Source organism: Peromyscus californicus, unplaced genomic scaffold (genome assembly GCF_007827085.1).
Source record: "Peromyscus californicus insignis strain IS unplaced genomic scaffold, ASM782708v3 Scaffold_21__1_contigs__length_65335640, whole genome shotgun sequence".
Lineage (NCBI taxonomy): Eukaryota > Metazoa > Chordata > Mammalia > Rodentia > Cricetidae > Peromyscus > Peromyscus californicus.
In genome coordinates, this window is record NW_026294514.1 from 2,560,318 (window position 1) to 2,578,996 (window position 18,679).

General features: G+C 42.4%; 2 protein-coding genes across 5 annotated transcripts in view; one reads left to right on the forward strand and one right to left on the reverse strand.

Annotated features, from left to right (window-relative positions):
- CUNH2orf88 (chromosome unknown C2orf88 homolog) overlaps positions 1 to 3,070 on the forward strand; it is a 33,628-nt gene extending 30,558 nt beyond the window's left edge. Inside the window, exon 2 of the transcript XR_008220822.1 lies at positions 2,775 to 3,070. The gene's annotated coding sequence lies outside the window, so the exon portion shown is untranslated. The remainder of the gene's footprint in view (positions 1 to 2,774) is intronic.
- The window catches only part of Hibch (3-hydroxyisobutyryl-CoA hydrolase), a 69,726-nt gene that overhangs the window by 9,371 nt on the left and 41,676 nt on the right, over positions 1 to 18,679 (reverse strand). For all 4 annotated transcript variants that reach the window (XM_052749401.1, XM_052749402.1, XM_052749400.1 and 1 more), the window contains exons 7-11: positions 13,771 to 13,849; positions 4,629 to 4,774; positions 4,187 to 4,273; positions 1,532 to 1,590; positions 781 to 862 (exon numbers count right to left, since the gene is read on the reverse strand). In XM_052749401.1, coding sequence (XP_052605361.1) covers positions 781 to 862; positions 1,532 to 1,590; positions 4,187 to 4,273; positions 4,629 to 4,774; positions 13,771 to 13,849 — 453 coding nt within the window. The remainder of the gene's footprint in view (positions 1 to 780; positions 863 to 1,531; positions 1,591 to 4,186; positions 4,274 to 4,628; positions 4,775 to 13,770; positions 13,850 to 18,679) is intronic.

Sequence of the window (18,679 nt, forward strand, 5' to 3'; positions counted from 1 at the left end):
ACAAGCAACAACCCCTTGCTACATTGACGTCTTTTTTATGTGTGTGGTTGACTGCATTTAGTTAGGGCTGCCTGGAGCATGGCAAGGGGCGGGGTATGTACTTGAGCAAGGGTAATTTACCAGTGGTTACAGCACTGAGGAATACAACTCCCCTTCCTCAGCAACTATCGACCACCAATAGCTCTTCAAGGAGTGGGGAGGCCTCAGGAGCTCCTCCCCAACCCATGACAGGATGGTGATGGGCCCAGTCTGGTACTCTGTTCAGTGTTCTTTTTAACATCCTCAAGTCTTTCCACACACACTCAAGGAACAGAGTGACAGAGGACAGTATCTCACTTGCTGAAGCTTCGAGCTTGACCACTACACAGGAGAAGTTCAGGAGAGTCAGCAGCCTACCCACAAACCGAGGGCTAGTGAAGAGAGGACAATGATAAAGGGCCTTCACGAGCTGCACCCTTGAGGGGCTCATTCTTCTGAGCTAGTGCCTTCAGGATACCATCCCATGATCTGGTCCTAACAGCAGTTCTGCTCCAGGGACATTTGGAGATGCAATACTGCTCCTAAAGTCCTTCTCTGTCACATTCAAAGGACATAAAACCAGCTTCCCTTGGTCCTCAAAAGCTGGCAGGTAGGCATGACATGGTGGGTACAGTCAAGTTTAGGAGAAATGTCTTCAGAGGCTTAGAAGGACACCATCATGGAATACTGACAACCCTCAGACAGGCTTCCCTGTCCCCAGATGTCCAGACTCAGTTGGGACACAAAGGATTCATGCATTACCTTCAATTGTTCTATGGCAAAAGGTGAACCATCCTGCCGTAAGTTTTCAATAATCTGTTCCACAGTATTGGCTGAAAAACAACTATAAAAAGAAACACAGTTTCACCAATGCACAAGTAATTCCCTATTTCCAAGACACCAGTGAGCCTGAGCACTAGCTTTCCCCAAGTCCCATTTCAATATGAAGACTTTTCAATGTGCTTTTCAAGGGAGGAAATGCACAGTACTACCTGGGTAAGAGCACTTGTCATCTACCACTGCTAGTGGGAAACAAAGCCTACTCTTGGCTTCTCATTTGCTTTCCTGCATGGCTGGTACTTGTATTTAAATACATGTCTAAACTACAAAAACAGAGGCGACAGCACGGTCTCCCGGTCGTCTTCCTCCTGTTCCTGGGTCAGTCAGCTAGGTTCTCAGATCACAGCGCAAGACCTCCGGCTTAATACCTTCTGGGAAGATGACATTGTGAGGATAAAAGGTAAGGTAATTCGATTATGCTCTAGCTTTCCTTCCCAACTTTAAAAAGAGGTATTTTAAATTAAAATGAGTAAGCATGGGAGAGGATGGCAATGGCTATTTCCTCTTGGAAAAGTAGGTGAGATGTTCCTTTCAAAGGTAAATGGAAATGAAAATGGGATCCTACCCATCTCAAACTGTGGAGCATTATCAAATAATATAATGGCAATGGGAGCAGACCTGACTTAACATAGCCTTCCAAAGGACAGCATGATCAGTATCTTGTACTAAATACCTGTTTATTTTGTCCATGTGTTCCTCAAATATGACAGATTTGTCTTGATCCATCTTGGACTGTTCAAAAAGAAGCAATTTGAAGTGACTCAAATCTTTTTAAAAATCTTTTAAAAGTTCATCACGTTTAATGATACACTTTGTGACATATTATCACTTTCATTCAAATTACATTTAACACTCTCATAAATAACTGCCACCATATGTTCAAAATTCAGACAATCTGCAGAACTCCAGATAAGCTCTTGAAAGTGCCAAAGGCAAAAAAAAAAAAATCTTTTATTTATATTTTTATCATCTAAATGTTTCTATGAATCTAAGGATAAGAATCTAGGACCTAAGACTTGAGAACACGTGTCAAATCTCCATCAGAGCTAGAAATTTCCATTGCATGGCTAGCATCCCTGCAGCTCTACCTTCTGGGGGGCAGGGCGGAGAAAACTACCTCAGGAAGTCAACCACAAGTGCTAGCCAACCACTGAACTCAGTACTCAGCCTTTACCGCTGTCCTACCTCTCAGCCTGAGCTCTCTCCTGTTTATATTTCAAGTTAATCTCTCTTTTATTAACCCATATCATATGACATGATCTAGGCATCTCCTTATAAAGAGAAGCCAGTTTATCAAGGCTATTCTTACAGTACAGAACACCTACTTTATTGGAAGGTGAGACTGGACTGCAGCAATGGCAACTGGGCCTGAGTCTTGGATGCAGTATTTTTACAGACAGCACTGTACAGGTAGTCCTATTACACAGCTTTTTAACACTGAACTCCAGTCAAGCTGTTCCTTTAAAGCCTGTCTGTCATGTGTTTCTCCATTCCGACACTTAAGGATCCAACACTCTGGATGGCCCTGTTTATCTTTGTGAATTATGACATGTCCACCATAGCATTCGAGGATCAGGCAAGTACCTACATGTACCAGGAAGAGTTCCCTGAGTGCCAGTGCACAGAGGAGGAGAGCAGACCCTGGTTCTGCAAGCTTGCAGGGGCTACAGATCATCCCACTTAGCACGTTCCCTCTCTTCTGTACAGCACCCACCTATCCCCGCCCCTTGGCTAGACTTTCTAGACTTTTGGAGGTGTAACTGCACTCATTAAAACTTGTAAGCCACTTTTGATTGTTTTCCTTCTGCACACCAGTATCCTATCCTGCCTCCGCCCTGTCTCTAGGTCTCTCTGACTATCACCCCTTCCTTTCCTCAGTTCTTCCTCTCTCCTACTCTTTTCCTTCTTTTTTGCAGTGCTGAAGAAACAGCCTTGCACACGCTGAGCAAACACTCCACCACTGTGCTATGCCCCTGCCCACTGGCAGGTCTTCAGAGGTTCGTGGTTCCTTAAAGGGCTCTCCACAGGATTCAGCTTGCTCCAGCTGGCTTCCAACACTGAAGGATGATGTCACAATCTCACTTCTGAGTTAGAGCCTTCTTCTTCGAAGCTGTCATTATATTGATATCTCACTTCTACCTTGGTTCCTTTCATTTTATTTGACTTCATCAATGTCAGTGAAATTTTAAAAGATTCATGTATTCAACTGTGATTCAACTGTGATTTTAAGGATTCTTGACTTTGTGTGTTTGTGCTGTGGGATGGTCTGTATGGCAAATGTGTTGCTGATTAGTCAATAATTAAAACACTGATTGGCCATTGGCTAGGCAGGAAGTGTAGGCGGGACAAGGAGGAGAATAAAGCTGGGAAGTGGAAGGCTGAGTCAAAGGGACACTGCCAGCCGCCACGATGACAAACAGCATGTGAAGATGCCAGTAAGCCATGAGTCACGAGGCAAGGTATAGATTAATAGAAATGGATTAATTTAAGCTGTAAGAACAGTTAGCAAGAAGCCTGCCACGGCCATACAGTTTGTAACCAATATAAGTCTCTGTGTTTACTTGGTCTGAGCGGCTGTGGGACTGGCAGGTGAGAGAGATTTGCCCTGACCCTGGGCCAGGCAGGAAAACTCAAGCTACATGTTTGTGTGTGTGTGCATGTGCAAATGTATAGTATGGGTGGGTATTTGTGGAGGACCAGGTGTCAACCTTAGATGCCATTCCTCTTTAAGTGCTATCTTATTAGCACCTGAGCTCACCATTTAACCTAGGTTGGCTGGCCAACAAGCTCAGGGCCTCTGCTTGTCTCCACCTTTCCAGAGTTGGGGTTACAAATGCACCATAGCTAGCTTTATAAAAAGCTCCCACAGGTGGGTGCTGGGGATCAAGTTCAAGTCCCGATATGCTTGTGCAGCAAGTACTTCACTCACTGGGTCACGACCTCCCCAGTTTCTATTTTTGGCCTTTATAAGAAAACTTAGGTAACATAAGTAAGAAATTAAACATTGCAGCATATTTTATTATTAGCATTTCACTTTAGCAACTCCACAAATAGTCTGAACATTGAACCTCTGTCACAGAAATGCCACAGAGAATTGCAAAAGCTTTTTCAAAAGCTCCTTCCAAGGCTAAGCATTTAAGTTCAAAAGACAAGCTGTGCAGTTGCACAGGAGGAGGGTAGGATGGCCAGCCCAACACTGAAGCTCTGGTCCTCCCACCAAGCCTTAAAGTAAATGATCCTCAGTGCGCTTTCTATAGCCACAAACCAAAGCTTACCATCTGCTCACTATGTGAGCCCTGTCCTTTCCTGTGGCTGGAGGCCGACTTACCTCAGCCTGGTAGCTGTCTAAGACACCTGCAACATCTTCTGCTGAAGGCGACTTCAAGGCCAACAGCTCTTCCTCTAACTTGTGTAACTAAAGGAAAGAAAACAAGATGTGAAACTTGGCAGAGGCAAAAAGCTTTCAACCCCCTAGGATCCTTTCTTAAAATCTATTCTCCCTTCACATCAACCCTGAAAGAAACGTAGGCTGCAGCTACGTGCACATACACAGCAAACGCTACCTCTAAAGGATGGACAAGACAGGAAAGAAGGAGCCCTTGTGATGTGGGACAGCATGGAGGAAGAAAGGGAAGGTGAAGGAAAGGATGGGGTGGGCTGAGGTACTTTCTCCAAGGTCACACAGCTATAAGCAATAAATTCCGTATTCATACTCATACTTACCAAAGATATGTGACCTCAACCACTCTAGCAAACACCCAAACAATTACCTTCTCAAAATCTACAAAGTGTGTGGCGATTCCTGCTCTGTGCACATCTCTTCCTTTCAGTCTGAACCCTGTCAGTGCAAGGAAGTAACCCAGCTTTCCTTGAAGTCTTGGCAAGAAATAACCTCCGCCCACATCAGGAAATAGCCCTGTAATTAAGTACAGCAAAAAGAATAATTCAAACAGAAGGTGGAGTTAGTCTCTTACATCACACAATAACTTTTATACAGACTGTGAATCTGTACTACAAATATGTGTTATACAACAAACTCAAATCACAAAAAAATGTTATAAATTGTTAAGTTGTTTTAAACATTTTCCAAATTCTTTGTATCTCATTGCTATAGCAGTAAGGAAAGTATTTGACTGTACAATATTTTGTATATTAGGAATATGCAGTACTGGGGGATAGATGGCCAGTGAGGACCTGAGTTTGACCCCTAGAACTCAGGTTCAAAAGTCCAAGTGTGTCAGCATCTGATTGCAATCCCAGAGCTGGACAAGCAAAAGCCAGAGAAGTACTAGGGTCACATGACTAGCTTAACCAAGCTCTAGGACAGTGAGGAGACCTTGTCTCAAAGACAAGGTAGACGGTACCTAAGGAATGACGGCCAGGGCAACTAACAAACCATCTGCTTTCCAAACAGAAAGCACAGAACTTCTTTCCTGTTAACTTGAGAGAGAGCCTCGAGGAGTAGCCCAGAGTGGGCTTGAACTTGTGATCTTTCCTCAGCCTGCGGCCTCCCCCGCACTGGGATTACAGGTATGGGTTACTATGCCCAGAGAGTGTGATATTTTAAACATAAACTCTGCCCAGAGTTTTACTTCACATTTCTTAAATTTTTTCAGTGGCTATGTTTTCTCTCAGACTGGAACACCCCCCTAACCCAGTCGTAAATGTCCACCCGTGTGTTCAGTTGAATCTCTTATCATCACACTCTGACCCAGCAGCCACTCTTGTGTCTTCTCATTCGCCCTGCACCCACCTCCTGACGAGAGCCTCAGCGGCCTTCTGAGCACAGGAGACCCTTCTGTCCTGAAACATGCCCTTGTCCCGCAAGGTGTGGCCCGGCCTCTGACACATCTTTTCATCTCACTGTCTCTACACCTTGACCTCTGAGTGCTGCAGAGGCTACGCTTGCTATTCGGACGCCCACCTGTGGTTAGTTCCCTTGACTCCTGCGGCTTTTAGTAACACCCATATGCTGATTATTCTCGGTTAGTAACAGAATTGTGTCCCAAAATCTGTATGTTGAAGCCTCAGCCCACAATGTAACTGTATTATTTATAGACAGAACTTCGGGTGTTGTAGATTAATCCTTTTGTACACTGTAAAGATGTATCTTTGCCAAGGCACCTTCTTACTGCTTTAATAAAAAGCTAAAGGGCCTTTAGCTAGGCAGGAGGTATAGGTGGGACAGCCAGACACAGAGGACTCTGGGAAGAAGAAAGGTGGGGTCACCAGGAGATGCAGAGGAAGCAAGACATGCTGGAGGACAGGTAAAGCCACAAGCCACATGGCAATACATAGATTAATAGAAATGGGCTAATTTAAGTTGTAAGAGCTACTTAGTAACAAGCCTAAGCTATGGCTGAGCTTTTGTAATTAATAATAAGTCTCCATGTTATTACTGGAAGCCTGAAGTCCTGACGAAAAGGTCCAACTACGTTCAGGTATGTCAAATTGCAAGGGGGATGCCGTAATCCATCAGAACTATCCTTATGAAAGAGACACACACAGAGGAAAGGCCACATGAAGACATGGCAAAGAGGTGGTCGTCTGAGAGCCGAAGGAGGCGGCTCAGAAAGAACCAAGCTTACTGATACCTGACCTTGGCTCTCAGCCCTCAGAGATGTGAGAACCAATATGTTGTTTTAAGTCAATCAGTCTATGGTTTTATTGAATAGGCTAAAGTTGATGAACAGTCTCCAACCTAGTTGTACCTGTCCCCTCAAATACCAAACTCGAGAGCTGTCTTCTCTGCAGTCACATGGTGTGTAAGCATCTCCACGCAGCAAAACCACAGCTCTGGACGCGCATCCCTTCAACTACAGTGTTTTGTTTTGTTTTTCCTGAACTGTCTCCTCCACCCAGAAGCACAAACTGAACAGTCTGGTGCTGTCCCTACTGACACCTCAGGGTCTCCCCATCCTGGGCTCTCCTAGCACTCATCACTACAGTGTGTGAATAAGGGATCTGAACCTCAGGAAGGGATACAAGAACTAAGTGGAAAGCCAGAAGCCTAAATCCCGGATCCACCACCAAGATGAGCTGATGACAAAGGCAGATCCTGCCTCTGCAGTGGGAAATAAACGGTGGCTTAAGGCGTCATTCCCATCCTATACAAAAACAAAACACCAAACCCTAAATGCCTAACAAGAGCAAAGTGTTTCCAAGTAACTTTCATTCATCCTAGAAGAAAGTGCAAGAACATTTGGAAGTACTCAAAATGTCAAAAGAAGTACAGGCTGGCAGATCTATGTAAATTCAAGGCCAGTCAGGACCAGTCAGGGCTACATACTGTCACAGAGAGGGGGGCAGGGAGTAGGGAGAGGGGAGTAGAGAGGGAGGAAGGGAGGAAAAACAAAACAAAATAACCTTCAAACGTATCCAGCACCCAACAAAAGAAAAGTTGCATTTAGAATCTAATAAAAAATTACTAGCTGTCTTAGTCAGGGTTATCATTACTGCAATGAAATACATGATCAAACACAAGTTGGGGAGGAAAGGGTTTATGTGGCTTACACTTCCACATCCATCTCCCACCACTGAGAAAGTCAGAACAGGAACTCAAAACAGAGCAGGAACCTGGAGGCAGAAGCTGATGGAGAGGCCATGGAGGGGTAACACTTGCTCCTCATGGCCTGCTCAGCTTGCTTTCTTATAGAACCCAGGACCACCAGCCCAGGGATGGCACCACCCACAATGGGCTGGGCCCTCCCCCATCAATCACTAATTAGGAAAATACAGGCTTGCCTACAGTCCTATCTTATGCAAGAATAATTGAGGTCCCCTCCTCTCAGATGACTTTAGCTTGTATCATGTTGACATAAAACTACCCAACACACTAGCCATCTAGTGGTGCAAACCTTTAGTCCCAGCACTTGGGAGGCAGAGGTAGGTGGATCTCTGAGTTCAAGGCCAGTCTAGCCTACATAGACCCTATCTCAACGAGAAAAAAAATTAGATAACTAATATGGCATGATAAATATGAGACTGAATTAATTCAAACTGACATCAATGTAAGAATTCGCTCATATGTTCAAAATATTTAGAGACAGAGAAGTCATATATTTAGCAAATCAAATCCTATTTCCATAGATGAAAAGGGAGATGAATGCACAGACTGAAAGTTATTTACAAATGCAAAGGGCAGATGAGACTTTGCAGAGGCAGAAGTTTAAAATATAGAAATAGAAACTAAATGGGAAAAAAAACACTCTAAGTTGAAATGCACTTAACACACCCCACTGAGCGTCATCACTTAGCCACACAACACACTACCCCAGAGCATCAACTGTGCATTCTTACGATCACATGGCTGACCAGGAGCTGCAGCCCAGGAACACAGGAGAGTATCTCACTACACAGTACTAGAAAATCTGGAGTACAGCTTCTGCTAAATGTGTACATAAAAGTGATTTTTTTAAAAAGCCAATTAACCTGCTTTTATCTGACAAGACTAGAAACATAGAGCAGCAAATGAAAACTAAAGTAGTTGAAAATAAGTAATGAATATCTCAGCAAAAACCAGTTAAGTGAAAACCAAATTCTGATTTAAGATCAATGTAATTGATAAACTTCAAATTAGAATGACCTGAAGAAAAAAGGAGTAGACATGAAGTTAATCACGATTGAGAGGGACAGAGAACACTACAGAGTCTACACATATTAGAATAGCATGGGCTGCATTATATTAATAGATTGTAAAAATTCCTTCAAAGATTCAACCTACCAATGCTTGTGCAAGAAGACAGCTTGACTGGCCAAGTATGTACCAGAGGCTTTGAGTCTATGATTACAAACTACTGATGTATTCCACATTTAGATGATACCAATTCTACACAAGCTCTTCCAGAAAGGAAAAAGAAAAAAGAAAAACAAACAGCATTACCAATACTCATCCAAAGAAAAGTCATTACAAATCACACTGCAAACCCCATAATCAGAACTACAAAAGTTACACATAAAGTTTCAATGAATCAAACCGAATAACACATTAAACAGTTTACAGATATCAGGGGAAGATGTATCACAGGGAAATTTGTACATAAAAAACATTCAAAGGGCTGGAGAGATGGCTCAGAGGATAAGAGCACTGGCTGCTCTTCCAGAGGTCCTGAGTTCAATTCCCAGCAACCACATGGTGGCTCACAACCATCTGTAATGAGATCTGGTGCCCTCTTCTGGCCTGCAGACATACATGCTGTATACATAATAAATAAATAAATCTTTTTAAAAAACATTCAAAATAATTTACTATTAACAAACTAAAGAAAAAAGAAAAAGCCAGTGATCATCTCAATACATGCAGAAAAAAATACCTGACAAAATCTCATATGAGTAACTTAACAATACACCTAAAACCTCTAAAGCTACAAGAAGAAATAATAACCCACAAGTAGACGGGAGGAAATCAACTCAGCGCTGAAACCAATAAAATAAAAACAGTAACAGCCAAATGGTGGTGCTGTGCTTCTATTTAATCCCAGCACTCAGGAGGCAGAGGCAGGGGGATCTCTAGTTCAAGGCCAGCCTGATCTACAGAGTGAGTTCCAGGACAGCCAGGGCTACACAGAGAAACCCTGTCTCTAAAGAACAAAAACAAATAAACAAAGAACAATTACAAAATCAATACAAATAATCAATGAAACAGAGTTGGTTCTTTGAGACTAATCAACAAGACTGACAAACCCATACCCAAATCAAGTAAAAGACAGAAGATACAACTAAATAAAATTAGAGATGAAAAGGGAGACATTACAACAGACACCAAGGAAATTCAGAGAGTCATAAGGACAGTTTAAAAAAAACATCTGCATTCCACCCAACTGGAGAATCTAAAAGAAATAGATTAATTTATTGATATAAATGACCTACCAAAACTAAGTCAAGATAAAATAAGCAATTTATAATGACCCATAACCCCTAGTGAAATAAAAGCAATAATTAAATCTCCCAGCAACAACAAAACCAAGTGCCAGATGGATTCAGCACAGAATTATACTAGTCCCTCAAAGAAGAATTAGCACCAATATTCTTCAAATTATTCCACAAAATAGAAACAGAAGGTTCACTTTCTAGTTCTTTTTATGAAGCCACCAATATCCTAATACCTAAATGACACAAAGACCTAAAAAAAAGTATATAGACCAATATCTCTTATGAATATAAATGCGAAATTTCTTAGTAAAATACTCCCAAACCAAATCCAAGCAAACATCTATCATGATCAACTTGTCTTTATCCCAGAGATGCAGGATTGAGAGACTAGCGATACATGGGCCACACCTACTAATAAAGGTCACTTACGTCAAGCCCACAGCCAACATCAACTTACATGGGGAGCATTTCCATTAGAATGAGGAGTGAGACAAGGTTGTCCACCCTCTCAATAGAACTGGAAGTCTTGGCTAGAGCAACAAAATGACGCAGATCAAGGGGACACAATTTGGAAAAGAAGTCGTCAAGGTATCTTTATTTGCAGGTGGTAAGACTGGATACATAAGGATGCTAAAAACTCCATCAGGAGAACTTCTATAGCTGATTAAACACTTTTAGCAAAATAGCAGGACACAAAATTAACACACACAAATGAGTAGACTTCCCATATACAAACAACAAACACACTGAGAAAGAAGAAATGAAGGAAAGAGTACCTTTCACAATGGCCTCAAACCGAAAAATATCTCGGGATAACGCTAACCAAGCAAGTGAAACTCTTGTACAATAAAAACTTTAGCACTGAAGAGAATATCAAAAGATAGAAAGAGCTCCTAACACTCATGGATCAGTAGGATTAACATAGTAAATATGGCCATCCTACCAAAAACAATCTATAGATTTAATGCAATCCCCATCAAAATTCCAAAATAAAAATTTTTTTAATTTATAAAAATTAAAAAAAAATCTTAACTTCATATGGAAACACAAAAACCAGGATTAGCGAAAACAATCCTGAATAATAAAAGAACTGCTGGATGTATCACTACCCCAGATTTCAAGCTGTATCACAGAACTATAGTAATAAAAACAGCCTGGTATTGGCATAAAAACAGACATGTTGATCAATGGAACTGAATTGAAGACTTAGGTCCACATAACTACAGACACCTGATTTTTAACAAAGAAGTAAAAAATACACATCAGAGAAAAGGCAGCATCTTCAGCAAATGATGCTGGTCAAACTGGATGGCTGCAGGTAAAAAAAAATGAAAATTGATCACTATTACTCTGCACAAAACTAAAATCCAAACAGATCCAGGACCTCAACATAAGACCAGATACCCTGAATCTGATACAAGAGAAAGTGGAGAATAGCTTGAACTCATTGGCACCAGAAATGATTTTCTGAATAGGACACGGATAGCAGAGGCACTAAGATCAACAATTAATAAATAGGACCTCCTGAAATTCAAAAGCTTCTGTATGGCAAAGGACACCATCATTCAGACAAACTATCAGCCTACAGAATGGGGAAAAAACTTTATCTTTTATATATCTGATAGAGGGTTAGTATCTAGAATATATAAAGAACTAAAAACAAAAAACAAAGCAAAAAATCTGAACATCAATAAAACAAACAACCCAATTAAAATAATAAGGTGCCAAACTAAGCACAGAGTTGTCGAAAGGCGGAACACAAATGGCTGAGAAACACTTAGAGAAATGTTCCAATGTTCAACATCCTTAGCCACTAGTAAAATGCATCTTAAAACTACTTTGAGACTCCATCTTACACCAGTCAGAATAACCAAGATCAATAAAACAAACGACAGTTCATGCTGGCAAGGATGTGGGAAGGGGAGCACTCACTGCTGGTGGGAGTGCAACCTTGCACAATCACTATGAAAATCAGTGTGGGTTCCTTAGGAAGATGGGAGTCGATCTACCTCAAGATCCAGTTATACAATAAACCCAAAGGACTCTCCGTTATACCACAAGGACAGTTGCTCTGCTCTATGCATAATAGCCAGAACCTGTAAATACCTAAATGTCCATCAGCTGATGAACAGATCATGAAACTGTGGTACATTTACACAATGGAGCTAGGAAAAAATCATTCTGTGTGAGGTAACCCAGAGCCAAAGAGACAAACACTGTTTTCTCTTATATGTAGATGTTAGCTTTTAAGCTTTCTACATCTGGACTACAATCTGAATGGCCACAGAGGTTAGGTACCTAGTAAAGAGAGAAGAGGAGAGGGCCTCCCAAGGAAGAGGACAGTGTGCAGCGTGAGAGAGTCTGTGGAGCATTCAGTCCTGAATGGGATGTCTTTATCAAATACCTCTCCCTCAAGGCTCAAGGATCTGTAAGGAAGAGGAGGCAGAAAGATAGGCAAGGGTGGTGGGTGACTCCAAGGAAAGACTGTCTTGCAGACCTAACAGGACAGATGCACATACGAACTCAGAGGCTACAACAACATGCACAAGACTGCATAGGATCAAGCTACATGGGGTCTCCGCTCTGAGAGAGGCATGTGAACACAGCCCTAACCAAAAGCCATCTGCGACTGAGACCTGCTAGGACAGGGGACATCAGCTTTCTCCAAAGGAGTGTCACTAGGAACATCAACCACACTCCAGGGCAGGCCCATGTCAGGAGTGGCTGGCCATCAGAGAATGAATTCAGTGGCATTTTTGTGTTGTATTTTCCTCTGTTTTAGCATTTTTTTTTTCTTACTGGCCTTTTACCTGTTTGTTTTGATTTTGGGTTTTGGGGTTTTGTGTGGATGGATTGCTGCTTGTTTTTTGTTTGTTTGTTTTGTTTTGTTTTCATTTTTGTTTCTTTTTTTTTCTCTTTTGAAGGGAAGAGAGATAGAACATAAAATTAGGTGGTAAGAATGCTGGGAGGAGCTGGGGTAGGGAAAAAACATGATCAAAATATATTGTCTGAAAATGTTTTCAACCAAAAATGAAAAACATTATCTACAATATCAAGCAATAGGAAATGGACACAATTCTGGTAAAATATGTGTAAGACCTACACACTGAGAACTATGAGAACTATAAAACTTTGGAAAATTAAAACTGAAAAACTGACTTGTTCTAAAGACACCATCTTACTAAGACGTCAGTTCTTGGGCGGAAGAGATGATTGACTCAGTGAAGTGTCTGCCACGCAAGCATGAGGAGAGTTAGATACCCTGAAGAGAGCTGGGTGTAGTGGCACATGCCAGAAATTCCAGTGCTAAGAAATTGCATAAGAGGATCCACGAGGCTTGTTGCCAAACAGTCTAGTTACATGGGCCAGCTTCAGATTCAATGAGTGACCCTGTCTCAAAAATAAGGTGGAGAGAAACAGAGAAAGACACCCCTGGCCTCCACATGCACAGGCCAGACACACACCATCATACACACAAACACATACAGCACAACCATGAAAGAAGCCAATTTTGCCTAAACTGATAAGATGGTAGACTTGCCAAACACAACAGAAGGCATTTTTGTTGCAATTTACAAAGTAAATTTTATACAGAAATACAAATGGTCTTTATAACCAAAACCACTTGGGGTGGGGTAAAGCTGGGTGGTTACCGCTACCTGATTTCCAGAGTACCGTAAGGCAACAGCAACCAAGAAGGTGATATAGGCCAGCAGCACAGACATCTACCAGACACAACGGTGAAGACAGGAGCCCTTTCCACACACCCTGCGGGAGTGACTCTCTTCAGCACCAAACAGGAATGCTGACCTATGAGGCTCTCAAATTTTGGAAACGTTAACTCCGGGGTACTAAGGGGTACTAATATCTTCAGATAATGTAATTACTGAGCTAACTGAGAGTCCCTGGTCATTTTAAGTTCTTTCGTTGTTGTGTCTCACATAGAGTCCTTTGGCTCCATGTGCATAGGTATAAAATATCTGAAATATAGTGAAGGAATGTGATTCAAAAGTAATGACAAAACCTTTCTGGTGTTTTTACCTATTCCCGTTTCTGGCATTGCAAAGAGGGACCTTTCCGTAGCCACTCGGAATCGTCCATGAACTGAAACACCAACTCCCTAGGGAAATAAGGGGGGAAAATGCCTTAGTATGTGGTAGAAATTGAAAGATTAACACACGAATATTACAAAACAAGTAAGTGTGCACTGTCTTTATATTCCACAGCCGTTTGTCTCAGCCCCAAACCTCACAAGTCCCGATGAATTTGCTGGACGCAAAGGCACAGGCATCTCTGACAGGTGAGGCTGGCCTGCTCTAAGTAGGCAGTTTCCCTTAGCAACCTGAACTGTGCTCTCGGCCTCCCCAGCATTACAGGACACCTACTCTCCACAGAGGCCGAGTACTGTTTATTATTGGCACTAATAACCATAAAAGCGCAATCAAGTTACTATGGAAAATTTCAGTAATTTTGAAAAGAGTATTTAACACATTTCTTTACTTAACCTATTTCGTCAAATAAAATTAGCCACATCATTATCTTCCCATGCAGCATTTAATGAGACCCATAAAATGTGTCCAGATTGGCTACTAAAAGGTTTGGTTGAAGGTTCGTCTCATTTGGAGAGTTGCACTGAAAAGAGCGAGCACTGAGCACAGCAAACGCTGGGACAGAAGCGTATGTGAAGACCCACCATCACTGTGTGTGCTGACTGCTATCACTGTACCTCCGCTCTGTGTGCTCCGCTCCGTCCATGTTATTCACCATTTCATATTCCCATTCTCATTTTAACCAGTGAGTATGTAACTCAGAACAATGGCAGGCTCTTTGTGCTGTGTTAGCTAAATAGGGTTCCCTAACTGATTCTCTTAATTTTCATTATGATTTTCTAAGTTTCTTCATATGTTTTGCCTCTTCACACATTTGTAAATTATTAACCCTTTAAGGATCTCACTAAGAAAACACTTGAACATACAAGTATTTTCTTATACTGTACATTAAGCTTAAAATGTAATGATCATGGCCATAAACATGTCAATCAATGACAGCCTCGAGTCAGCACCTATGTCCTTTGTGGTCAACACCTGTAAGTTTTACTAGGTTTGCTCTGTGTAGGCAAATGTGTTTGTTCTGGACACCATGCTAGGACACGGTCAACTGACAACATTGCCCAAGTCAGAACATCTATATACTTCAAGACTACGGTGAGATCTTACGATTCTGATAAAAATAAGACATGTTATATTGATAATCTTCCATTTGAGTCTCTGCTTTTGGCTGTCATACTGTAACTGAGAACTCGGAACTGTTCAGGAATGCGCTACTATGAATTTAAAGGAAATGTCAGGCAATCAGTAGCTAATTAGCACAGAGTTTGTGAGCCCAGGGCACAGATGTCTCCAGTTCTCAACTCATAGACCCTTCCTCAGCTCTCATCTATCCAATTATTGCCCTCCTCTTTTACCTATTAAAGTTCCACAGACAGCACATAATTATGGCCATTATTATTTACATATCAAGCTAAATTCTGAGCACAATTTTCAACCTAAGTCCTATCGTTTTCTTCCAAAAGACACAGTGATTGTAAAAACCTTCAAGTTTCCCCATGTATCACACATGTGATATAAACACATATATGACATACAGCAGTATATATTTTTAAAACCCCATCCCATGGCCTGCAAGGAGCTAGGCACTCCAGCCGAGCTACCCCGTGTGTGAGTTCCCTCCTTCTCTTCTTCCTGTCCTTATCCATCAGCCACAGCTTCAGACCATTCCTCTAAAGGGTTAACCTTCTATGCCTTCAATTGATCATGTATATTTTAAAAAATTAGCTTGCATTACTAAATAATGGGTTTCATTATGGCATTTCATACAAAGATCATTATCTCAATGATATTTACTTCATTATACCTCTGTGCTGGCTAGTCTATAACTTGACACATGAACTAGAGTTATTCGAAAGGAGGGAACCTCAATTGAGAAAATGCCTCCATAAGATCCTGCTGTAAGGCATTTTCTTAATCAGTGATGGTGGGGAAGAGTGCAGCCCATGGTGGGTGGGGCCATCCCGGGCTGGTGGTCCTGGGTTCTGTAAGAAAGCAGGCTGAGCAAGCCATGAGGAGCAAGCATCACCCCTCCATGGCCTCTGCATCAGCTCCTGCCTCCAGGTTCCTGCCCCTGTTTGAGTTCCTGTCCTGCTTCAGTGATGGACTACAACGTGGAAGTGTGAACCAAAGAAACCCTTTCCTCCCTAGCTTGCTTTTTGGTCCTGGTGTTTCGTCACAGCAAGAGAAACCCTAAGACACCTCCATCCACCACCCCCTTTGTTGGTCCCCTTTCTTCTCGCTAATAATCCCCCTTCCTTCGGCTTTCCTGTCACACAGTAAAGTGTGTGCGTGTGTGTGTATGTATATGCACACACATATACATAGACACACATAGACACACACAAACACATACACATTCAAGTAGACATGTAATTTTGAAATGAGGATGAGCTAGAAGAAAAGGCTTCTGCCTAAGGACTTTCCTCCCTTGCCAGGAGTGGCTGAACAGTGGCCCAGGGAGCAATCAACCTAGACCAACCTGAGCAGCAAAGGGTGTAAGGGATCTAAGTTAGTATTGAGGTATTTAAACTAAAACACAGTGGTCAGCTGTGGGGTGGTGACAGGCAAGTAAGTTTAAAGGTCATCTGAAATTCGAGTTGAAGATCGCATGGCAGCTAAGTAAAGACTGAAATTAGGGGTAGAGAGCAGAACCTGAGAAGGTCACGGCCAGTACATCCCAGAACAAAGCAGACACTTGGAAAGAAGCAGGTGATTGAAGGGTCAAAAAGTCGGTAGGAGCCAGAGGATCAGGGAGTTTGCGGTGAGATTGTCTCCTAGCAACATCAGAAGCTACAGGCCTAAAGCCTCAGCCACATGACTGCCCAAACGTGCGCTGAATAAGGACAGCATCAGTGGACATGCCAAAGTGGACATGGAAAAACCTAAGAGACTCAACCCTACACAAATAACTACAGGCAACTTAGGAATGCTAAAAGTGGGAGAAACAGTCTTCCACAGAGAAGAGCACACCAATTGGTTACCCAACACCAAATGGTCAGCCTTGGAAACATGCATAAAAAAATGACACACAGACTGAGCGGGTTAGATTTAGGGGTGTGTGTGTGTGTGTGTGTGTGTGTGTGTGTGTGTGTGTGTGTGCGCGCGCGTGCAAGCATGCAATAAGAAAAGGCCATGACTTTGAGGGGAACAGGGAGGGGTATGTGAGAGGAGTATGGGGGAGGGGTATGGGGGGGGCATGCACAAAGCCCTGGGTTCAGTCTTAAGCACTGCACAAAACCAAGTACAGTGGCACAAACTTGTAATCTTAGCACCTGGGAGGCAAAGGCAGGGGGCTCAGAATTCAAGGTCATCCTCAGCTCCATAGAGCTTGAGACCTGCCTGGAATACCAAGACCCTGTCTTGTAAACAAAAAACTTCTAAAGCTTAATGTTGTATTTTATTTAACCATTAATTTTAACGGTTTAAAGGAGGTGCTTCTCTGCTATACAAGAAAGGTCTTAAAGCCTTCCATTTTTACTGCATTAACTAATTTTTTTTGGGTGGGGGGGCGTTGAGACAGGGTTTCTCTGTGTGACAGTCCTGGCTGTCCTGTAGACCAGCCTGGCCTTGAACTCACAGAGATCCACAGTCTGCTCAGAACCTAAGCAACTTTGAAATGTTAGTGCTGATGAAAACTGTAAATGATACTGGGGTCACAGTTTAGAGCCCCCAGTCAGGGTGCTCCACACAAACCAAGATGGTCACAGTAGGTGATTAATGTGCACAGAAGTAAAGCAGAAAGGACACTGCTTTAATCTGGGCAAAAATGTAACCCAGGGAGCCAAGATAGCACAGGGGGTCTCGCTATGAGCCAAGGAGGCCACCATGAAACACCCCAGCTGTGTGGACTGGGGACTGGTCATCAAGGGAAGATGTCCCTAGAAAAGACATTTTGTTTTCAATTTTCTTAAAAAACAGACAAAGCAATTCCTGTTCATAACACAAATGAACTAAGGATTCCTGTTAGCTGACAATCTCAATGCTCTATCCACCCCTTGTCTAGCAAAAACAGCAACAACAAAATCCTGCATATGAACCAAATGGATTTCTGCACTATCCTAATACCATCTCCCATTACCAGTCACTTGTGAGCTAATTCACATTACACAGGCACACACTGTATCTGCATCTCAAAGTTACACTACTGCCTATGCAGCAACCCAAATTTCATACCTGCATATTCAATAAGACACGCTAGTTCAGACTAAGTACCCCCACTGGGTACTTCCTGGCATCTCTCAATGAAGCTCCAAATGCAAACTAGTTCCCTTTGCCCTCCCTACCACTTCATACCCAATCTTCCTCCCATCTCTGAGCAAACAGTGCCCTCATCTAACCATGGCCCTGACTAGAAACCTGGATGCCATCCTTGCCCTGCTATCTTCCACATACATCTCATGTCAAGTTTCATTACATCTCCTAAACTATTCTCTTAAATTTACCCCATTGCCTGCTCTCCGTTAATTACCTGTACCCCCTCATATCATTTCACCTGAATCCCTAAAATAGCTCTCTAAATAATCTCTTTGCCTTCAACCCCACTCCCTGCCAGTCTATTCTTTTCCTAAGAGCGCTCTCTCTCTCTCTCTCTCTCTCTCTCTCTCTCTCTCTCTCTCTCTCTCTCTCTCTCTCTCTCTCTCAAATGTAAATATGTTCTAGTCAAGCCCCTGCTGAGCACTTAAGCGGCTCTCCAGATTGATGCCAGGATAAATTATTCAGCATCTTTATGTAGGAGGATGATCTGGCTTCTCACCTCTCTGGCTTCAGTATTTAACTCCTACCTGCTGCACATTCCAGATGCAGGTCCAATGAACTTCCTGCAGCACGCTCCCTCTCTCGCC